The following is a 9,802-nucleotide window of genomic DNA, read 5'->3' on the forward strand; positions in this document are numbered from 1 at the left end:
TTTTCCAAACACACTCAGGGCCAGCTTCCCACATTCAACCTCCCTGTAATCTCAAGAAAGTCTAAATCTCTGCTTGTTGATTCATCAAAAGGCTCCTAATTATAATCAACATACAGCCATAGAGATGTACAGCAAGGAAACAGACCCTTCGGTCCAACCCGTCCATGCCGACCAGATACCCCAACCCAATCAATCTCACCTGCCAGCACCTGGCCAATATCCCTCAATTTAAAATTTTCACACTTGATTTAATTCCTGGCTGTAATAATCCCTAGCTCCCTGCACCATACACAGTTTGAGACCTCGACAACCCATTTTCTTCGAGACTCCCAACCATTTGTTAATTCATTACTTCACCTGTGTGGCTGTTTCTACAGTTGCTGAATCAGCATGGTCTGAAATTCGCAACCAAAATCTCACAGGTCTGCTTTCCACCTTTAAGACATCCCTCAAAACCTGCTTTTTGGCAATGCTTTTGATCACCTGACCTAATATCTCCATCTCTGGCCTTATGTCTAAAGTTCTCAATAGTATTTTTGTGAAATTATAAGCATCATAATAAAAATACAAACTGTTGTAGATTTGAACATTATTTTCAAATCATCACTGTTGCTGAATGACTACTCTGTAATGTCTCTTATCCAACCACATTGTAGGAGCACCTTCACCGCACAAACTGCAGCTGTACGAGAAAGTCAAACATTACCCTCTTCACAGGCAACAGAGTTTTGGCATTGATCACTGGTATCTGTGGAAGGAGAAACACAGTTGATGTTTCAGGGAGTGCAAAACAGATTACAGGGAATGAAAATGGTGCAGAATTTGATAGTCAGAAATGGAAGGAAAATACACTTGCTTGTTGGATAAAAGAATTCTTGACTGTCAAAAATATTCAAGAAAAAAGTAATATGATAATAGAGCAGCACATGGTCAGGTGCTGGGCCGCAGTGAAAAACCCTTTGTCTATAAAAGTAATAATACAATAGTAAACAGACCAAAAATACACCCATGGTTCGAGACTGAGGAAGCTATATATTGACAAAGTGGTCATGAGGGAGCCCAGAGGTGAATCAGAGCAGTATCGGCTGCTATGATCCCAGTGACTCTATACTGGAGAAAGGCTGCACATGCGCCTGGCTGCACCTTGCCCCCTACAAAGATGGCGGCGGTGCACATGTCCAGTGAATCGTTGTCCCGAATAAAGATGGCGGCGCTCACTCAGGCCTGCAGCCGCGCTGAGGCCATTCCCCATTTACTGCAAACACGGAACTGAGACGTTCAATGTTGTGAGAGGTAATTTCGGTTTGCAACTTTAAGATGTGCCTAGACCACAGACTGATCTATAATAAAAGATAAAACTTTTGCTTCTTTTCTAAAAACATTAGACTTTTGCTTTCTTAAAACATTTTGTATACTCAAAAGTAGAATAGTTTAAAATAGTGCATGCAGTTTGTGAGCAGAGTAAAACAAGCAGGCCCTTGATTGATGAAACCATAAACACAGGCAGGGAAGGATGAGTCCTTGACTGATAAAGACTGCAGGACAGGGAAACGACTCGAGAGACATCTGCTACAGATTGATACAGAGACATCTGCTACAGCACAGACAGAGAAGAATAAGTCTTTGACTGATAAGACTACAGGGAGAGAAAAATAACACCTCTAGGGTCTGGAGGCATGAAGGGGAGGGTCTGGAGACATTTGTTGCAGACTTTGTGATAAGGATGCAAGTTGGAGAATAATGATGTTTTTAAGAATGTGAACCTCATGGCTCGTTAGAACCAAGGAGGGGAGGGACTTGTACTGTATATAATGAGAAACTTTGTAAGCCTCAGCGTGCCTTTTACTCAGAAGGCTGCCCAACTCTGCAGACTTGCTAATAAACCTTTGTTTTCCTGAATTTGTCTAGAGCGATTATTAAGAAGCGATTTTCGTTTCTAACAACTTGGGGGCTCATCCGGTCAACACTCCGGCTGCAAGGGGAGCTGAGGAAGGACATCGGAGAAGGTGCACCCTGCCGATTTCGGCAGTCCCTGATTCCTTGCTTGTCACCCTGCGCGGCTTGAGCGAGTGATACCCGGGAGGCTCAGGAAAACAAAGGAGGGGTGTAGCCGAGGCAGTGGGGACGGTTAACGATCGAGTAATTTCGGTGCACCGAACCCAGGTAAGAAAAAACTTGCGGGGACCGTGTTTCCGGAGGCCTGGGGACCTACGGGGTACCTGTGGATTTTTCTACAGAGACGTGGGACTCAGGTATCTAGAGACCGGGGCTCGCCTGTGAGGGATTTTGCAGAGACCGTGTCTGAGGAGGAACGTGTACCTACGGGGTGCCTGTGATCTGTGTCACAGAGACGTAGGACACAGGAATCCAAAGACCGGGGGTGCCTGCAAAGGAACCTGGGCGATCACGGGACTGAAGGTCCGGGAATTGGCTAAATTGTGATAGATTATCACGGGATAATACGAGAAATACGAAGTCCTCGGCAATGGGAAATAGGGGATCCAAGGCAAGTAAGGGAAGTAGACTTAAACAGGGACAATGACACATACCCCGGGGTACCTGATGATAGTCCGTTAGGAAGAATGTTAAATGATTGGAATCAGGGTGGGAGAAAAGGAAAATCTAAAAGGAAGATGGTAAAATACTGTGAGAAATGGTCCCAGAAACCTATTCAGGGCGACTCCGTGTGGTGGCCTAGATTCGGTACTGACGAAGACTGGGTCCGGCAAGCTCTCATTTTATATGTCAATTCAAAACCAGGTGATAATCTAGAAGAAAGTGATTATGCCTTTTGTTGGCTACCGGTTACGATATCTTGCCAAATGCAGGCAACTAGTGAAGACTCGAGAAGGCAGAAAGAATGGGAACCTTTAGATCACTTACCGCCGCCCTACGTGACCCCGTCTGCCCCACAAAATGTTCCTCCGGGTGACGACGAGTCAGAGGAAGGGGAAGAAAAAGGGGAGGAATCACAGGCTACCTCAGGGGTGCAGACCAGATCTCGAGCTGGAAGGGGTCACGGACAAAACCCTACCTCAATTGCACTAATGAATCCACTCCGGGAAGTGCCCATGGGGGGCGAGGAAGGAGGGACGGGATATGTGAACGTTCCCTTGACGAGTACTGAAGTACGGAATTTCAGGAGGGAGATGAAGGGTCTACTAGAGGACCCCATGGGCCTGGCTGAACAATTAGATCAGTTCCTGGGTCCGAATACTTACACGTGGGAAGAGATGTGTTCCATCATGAAAACATTGTTCTCTAGCCAGGAACGACAGATGATACGACAAGCTGCGCTGTTGGTCTGGGAGAAAGAGGGGGGAGAAGGAGGGGAGCAGAAGTTTCCCCTCACCGACCCCAAGTGGAATAAGAACACGGAGGAAGGACGGCGCAACATGAGGGACATGCGGGAATATTGGATAAAAGGAATAAGACAGGCAGCCCCGAAGGGGCACAATTTTACCAAGGCTTTTGGTAATCATCAAAACCCGGAAGAAACCCCTACGGACTTCCTGGACAGGATTAGGAAGAACTTGCAGCAGTTCGCTGGGGTGGACCCTGAGACGGACGTGGGGCAACAACTCATACGGGTAGAGTTTGTATCAAAAGCCTAGCCGGACATACGCAAGAAGTTAGAGAAAATGGATGATTGGGATAGTAAATCTCTCGTGAACTACTACGGGAGGTGCAAAAGGTGTTTGTGAGAAGGGACGATGAGAAGCAAAAGAAGGCGACAAAGATAATGATGCAAGCGGTGCAACAAATGACAGCTGGAAGAAGGGAAAAGGGGGAGCCGTGGCAGAAACAGGAGAGGGGAGAGTCGTGGCAAGAGCAGAGGAAAAGAGAACCATGGCCGGAACAAAGGAAGAGTGGAGGAACGCGAGACCGCGACAGGGAAACGAAGAGGATACTCAGATGTTACTACCGTAATGAAGAGGGAGATTTTAAACGGGAGTGCCCCCGCTACAAGCGGGAGGTGCGGTCGTACGCACTGATGGAGGAAGATTAGGGAGGTCGGGGGTTCCTACCCTTGGGGCAAAAGGACTATAGACAGGAACCCCTGGTAAACTTGAAAGTAGGACCCCAAGGATCTGAGATCACATTTATGGTGGACTCGGGAGCCGAAAGATCAAGTATAATCCAAATACCCCCCGGCACCCGAGCAGGAGGAAAAGTTATGGGGGTATCTGGAATTGGAGGACAGAAATTACAAGTCCCAGTGGTGGAGGACGTGGAAATTGGATATGAAAACAGAACTACTAAACGAGACCTCCTTCTACTGCCATCGGCGGGGTTTAATTTGTTAGGAACAGACTTGCAGGTCAAACTAGGGATCGGAACGGTACCAAGTAACGGGGAAATAGTGGTAAGGTTGTTCGCCCTCACCGAAGAAGATGATCAACAAATAGACCCGGAAGTATGGTACCGAGAGGGGAACAGAGGGGGTTTAAACATCAAACCTCTCCAAATCACCATGTTACCAGGAAAAGGCCCGGTAAGAAGGAAACAGTACCCGATTGCTATGGAAGGACGGGAGGGGTTACAACCTGTGATAGAAAGATTAATCACAGATGGACTACTGGAGGAATGTATGTCCCCTTTCAATACTCCAATACTCCGTGAGGAAGCCGGATGGGACGTATAGGCTGGTGCAAGACTTGCGGGGTTGAATGAAGTAGTCCAGGCTAGATACCCGGTGGTACCCAATCCCTACACGTTAATGAGTAAAAGTCCCCCTGAACATGAATGGTTCAGCGTAATAGATCTGAAGGATGCCTTCTGGAGTTGCCCCCTTGATGAAGAAAGTCGGAACCTTTTTGCCTTTGAATGGGAGAATCCCTTCACAGGACGAAAGTGACAGTTAAGGTGGACGGTCTTGCCTCAGGGATTCACGGAGTCACCCAACTTGTTTGGACAAATACTGGAGCAGATCTTAGGAGGAGTTCGGTGTAACGCGGAGAATCAATTGCTCCAATATGTCGATGATCTCTTACTCTCAGGACCAAGAGAAGAGGAGGTACGAGCAGACACCGTTGCCCTGCTGAACTTCCTGGGGAAACAGGGCCTACGCGTCTCCAGGACAAAACTCCAGTTTGTGGAGCAAGAAGTAAGATATCTGGGCCATCGAGTCAGTAAGGAGCATCGCCGTATCACGCCAGAACGAATATCAGGGATTACGGGTATGCCAATACCCAGGACGAAGAAGGAAATCAGACAATTCCTGGGGCTAGTAGGGTATTGCCGGATATGGATTGAAAGTTACACCACTCTAGTAAAAATTTTGTACGACAAACTGGGACAAGAAGGACAAAAGGTGGACTGGTCAGATGAGGAGGAGCAGCGATTTAATATTATTAAAAGTAAACTGATCCGAGCTCCGGTATTGGCTTTACCCACCCTGAAGGAACCGTTCCAGTTATATGTCAACAGCGCCGGCGGAATTGCCCAGGGCGTGCTTACCCAGCTGCGGGCAGGGAAACGTCAGCCGGTTGCATTTTTGTCAAAAATGTTAGACCCTGTGTCATGTGGATGGCCGACCTGTATACAGGCAGTGGCAGCTACGGCAATGTTAGTGGAAGAGGCCCGAAAACTTACCTTTGGAGGAAGGATCACAGTATATTCCCCACATTCGGTTAGTGCCATACTGGCTCAGAAGGCTCACCGCTGGTTAACAGACTCTCGCATCCTGAAGTATGAGACGATTTTGATGACCGGGGACGATCTCAATTTTGCAAAAGATCTCAGTTGCAACCCAGCCCAGTTTCTATACGGACATCCTGCAGATGGAGAACAGGAGCATGATTGTGTGGAATTTGTAGACTTGCAGACCAAGAGCCGAGAGGACCTGCAAGAAGCCCCGCTAGGTGAAGGACAGGAACTGTACATCGACGGGTCCTCCCGGTGCATCAGTGGGGTACGGTACAGTGGCTATGCTGTCATAGATGGTGCAACGAAACAGACGATCGAGTCCGGACGACTGCCCGGGAAGTGGTCAGCCCAATCCTGTGAGTTGTACGCCCTCCATAGGGCCCTGAAGTTGTTGGAAGGGAAGGTGGGAACCATATATACTGACTCAAAGTATGCATACGGGATCGTTCATACTTTTGGGAAAATCTGGAAGGAGCGAGTATTGATAACTTCCCGGGGAAAAGAGTTAGCTCACGAACAAATGATCAGCCTAACGTTGGAAGCCCTGGCGTTACCTACGGAACTCGCAGTAGTCCATGTACCCGGTCACCAGAAGGGGTCGACACCGGAAGCGGTGGGAAACCGGCTGGCAGATGAGGAAGCCAAGCGGGCAGCGGTCGAAAAATCCGTCCAATTGTTAACGTTAATACCGTTGAGGGAAGGGCTCGCTAAACAACCCGTCTTCAACCAGGGGGAGATTGATAAAATGGATCAATTAGGTGCCCGGCTCGATACTAACGGGAAGTGGACAGTTCCTGATGGGAGACAAGTCCTGAACAAACAGATCACCCGGGGTATTCTGCACCGATTACACCATCAGACCCACTGGGGGGTGCAAGCCATGTGTGACACGATCCTGAGAGACTATGTATGCAGGGGGATATACACATTAGCCCAACAAGAGGTAGTCGGATGCCCCACTTGCCGGCGTATTAACCAGAAAGCCATGCGTTCTATGCCAGCCGGTGGTCAGCCCCTCGCGATCAGGCCATTTCAGAGGATCCAAGTCGACTTTACAGAATTACCCCCAGTACAGAGATGGAAATATCTGCTAGTAATAGTAGACCATTTCACTCACTGGGTAGAGGCTTTCCCAACTGCCAAAGACGATGCACCAACCGTGGCCCGACTATTGTTAGAGAACATAATCCCGAGATATGGCATAATGGAATCTATCGACTCTGACTGCGGGACACATTTTATTTCTAAACTACACCATTTGATCTGTACTGCCCTGGGTATCCAGTGGAAATTCCACACACCCTGGCATCCTCAGAGTTCGGGTCGGGTTGAGAGAATGAATGGCACACTCAAGACCCAATTGACTAAGCTGGTGTTAGAAACTAAGTTACCTTGGCCGAAGTGCCTGCCCATTGCCCTATTGAGGATACGTACGGCACCTCGCCGGGATGTCGGGGTTTCCCCCTATGAAATGCTGTTCGGATTACCATATTGGAGTAAGGTTGACGGATGTCCCACGTTACAAGGGGGAGATATATTTGTCAGAAACTATTTACTGGCCTTATCCCGTTCTTTTGCAGAACTCCGGAGGAAAGGTCTCCTGGCTCAGACTCCACCGCTCGACTTCCTCTTGCATAAGGTGGAGCCCGGAGATTGGGTACTTGTTAAGACCTGGAAGGCCGAAAAGCTCCAGCCGCGGTGGGAAGGACCGTTCCTGGTTCTGTTAACAACTGAAGCAGCTGTTCGGACGAAAGAAAAAGGGTGGGTCCAAGCATCAAGGATAAAGGGGCCTGTTCCGCCTGAAGGAGAAAGCACTTGGACATGCGAGCAAGGGGACAAGCCGTTGGTGGTAAAACTGAAAAGACAGCGATAATGAACTCTACTTGGACTGTATTGGTGGGGATATTGATCAGTTTACTCCTGTATGTGGGGGAGGGTGAGGGGAGATGTGACAAATGTCGGACTACGGTGAGGCTTGGGAGTCGGATCTACTCGGGATCATTTGTTTCTCACTCCCATGTGGACGATCGGTGTTACGATGTGAATGCACGGCAAGAATGTCGGGAGGGTGGAAGACCCTATTATCAGGTGTATAATAAAGGATACGGTGGCAAAGTCCGTGGATGCCCTAAAAATGACCACTGGGTGTGTGTTAGCAAAACTGGGAAGTGGGGCCTATCCTCCGTGTTGCTCAGAGAGCAGGTTGACAGAGTCAAGGAGACCAGGGTACAGAACACTGATCGGGGGTTGGGGAAAGGGCAAGACCGTCAAAGAATGGTCGCGGTCTCTAAAGTGCCATCTGTATACGAAGAGGTAGAAGAAAGGATTGAGCTCCCTGATGTAACACAAAACCTGTTTATTGATCTTACCTCTAGGATAGCCACTGTTTTAAATGTTAGCAATTGCTGGGTTTGTGGGGGGCCGCATATGTCAGAACAATGGCCATGGACTGGTCACAGCTTAGACATATGGGAATTGCTTCAAACCACTTGGACACATGTCAACGAAAGGAAAAGCCAGGGGTGGAGACTGACAAATAGTCCTGAGGGCCAGTTATGTGTTGAAGGAAAGGGGACCGTGGAGGTAGGAATTAGTCCCTGTCAGAGTGTATTGGATGCGACCACACGAGTATGGTGGCCTGAGGATATTACTTGGTACATTGCAAACCGAGGTCATCAAAATTGCGTTCCATTACGTTCTGATTCCTCCTCTGACGAACTAGGTGCTGATTCTTCCGATGACATGATGAGAGCCTGGGGTGGTGGTTGTCAGGGGAGTCGATGCTGGGATACTCCTGTCCAGACTCTGGCACGGGGCCACGAGCCCGAATATTGGAATTGTAGTGGTCCTGGTCCTTCTGAGGGCGTCCCTGTGGTAAAGGAGCTGTGGGATGACGTTGTGAGGCAGGGAGGGCCTGCTCCAGATGGCCTATTTTGGATATGCGGTAATCAGGCATACTCCACACTGCCCATGGGATGGGCTGGGGTATGCTTCCTGGGTCTAATACGACCTGCGTTCTTCCTATTACCCCGGGAGGAAGGCGATGATTTGGGAGTTAAACTCTTTGACTCCCTCCGTAGGTCGCCAAGGGATATCCAAGTCGGTGATTGGGGGGATGAGTGGCCACCGGCCCGGATTATTGAATACTACGGGCCAGCTACATGGGCACAGGACGGATCATGGGGATACCGTACTCCTATCTATATGTTAAATCGAATTATCAGGCTCCAAGCAGTCGTAGAGGTTATTACTAACCGGACTGCCCTGGCCCTGGAGCTGCTGGCTAAGCAGCAGGATCAGATGAGGGCTGCTATATATCAAAACCGACTTGCCTTGGATTATCTGTTGGCCTCGGAGGGGGGCGTGTGCGGGAAGTTTAATCTGACTAACTGCTGCCTAGAAATTGACGATAATGGTAAAGCGGTTTTGGAAATTTCCGGTGAAATTCGGAAATTGGCCCATGTGCCAGTACAATCTCGGCGTCCTCTTAGTGGCATCGGATGGTGGGATGGTCTCCTAGGTGGTAGTTGGTGGCGCACGGCGTTGCTGGTGGTTGGGGGGGTTGTGATTCTTCTTCTCGTATTACCCTACCTAATCCCCTGTATTCAGCTTCTAATTCAGAAAAATATTTCCCGACTCCAGGCAGTGGTGGTTCCACAACATAGGACACGGGAACTTAAGGTGATGTTGCTGCGAAAGTCCAAAGATTTCCCGGGCCCTTAAAGAGGGGGGGCTTATCTTGGTCTAGGCACATCTTAAAAAGAGAAAAGGGTGGAATTGTGAGAGGTAATTTCGGTTTGCAACTTTAAGATGTGCCTAGACCACAGACTGATCTATAATAAAAGATAAAACTTTTGCTTCTTTTCTAAAAACATTAGACTTTTGCTTTCTTAAAACATTTTGTATACTCAAAAGTAGAATAGTTTAAAATAGTGCATGCAGTTTGTGAGCAGAGTAAAACAAGCAGGCCCTTGATTGATGAAACCATAAACACAGGCAGGGAAGAATGAGTCCTTGACTGATAAAGACTGCAGGACAGGGAAACGACTCGAGAGACATCTGCTACAGATTGATACAGAGACATCTGCTACAGCACAGACAGAGAAGAATAAGTCTTTGACTGATAAGACTACAGGGAGAGAAAAATAACACC

The 9,802-nt window shown here is 48.4% G+C and overlaps 1 protein-coding gene across 1 annotated transcript; it reads left to right on the plus strand.

The window, feature by feature from the left end:
* Nucleotides 1-1,294: 1,294 nt before the first annotated feature.
* On the plus strand, nt 1,295-9,372 carry LOC140485449 (uncharacterized). The gene is made up of 3 exons (XM_072583653.1): nt 1,295-2,163; nt 7,230-8,523; nt 9,292-9,372. The coding sequence occupies exons 2-3, from the start codon at nt 7,471-7,473 to the stop codon at nt 9,370-9,372; spliced, it is 1,134 nt and encodes a 377-aa protein (XP_072439754.1). The 5' UTR covers nt 1,295-2,163; nt 7,230-7,470.
* The last annotated feature ends 430 nt before the right edge of the window (nt 9,373-9,802 follow it).

This window comes from Chiloscyllium punctatum, chromosome 14, assembly GCF_047496795.1.
Source record: "Chiloscyllium punctatum isolate Juve2018m chromosome 14, sChiPun1.3, whole genome shotgun sequence".
NCBI lineage: Eukaryota > Metazoa > Chordata > Chondrichthyes > Orectolobiformes > Hemiscylliidae > Chiloscyllium > Chiloscyllium punctatum.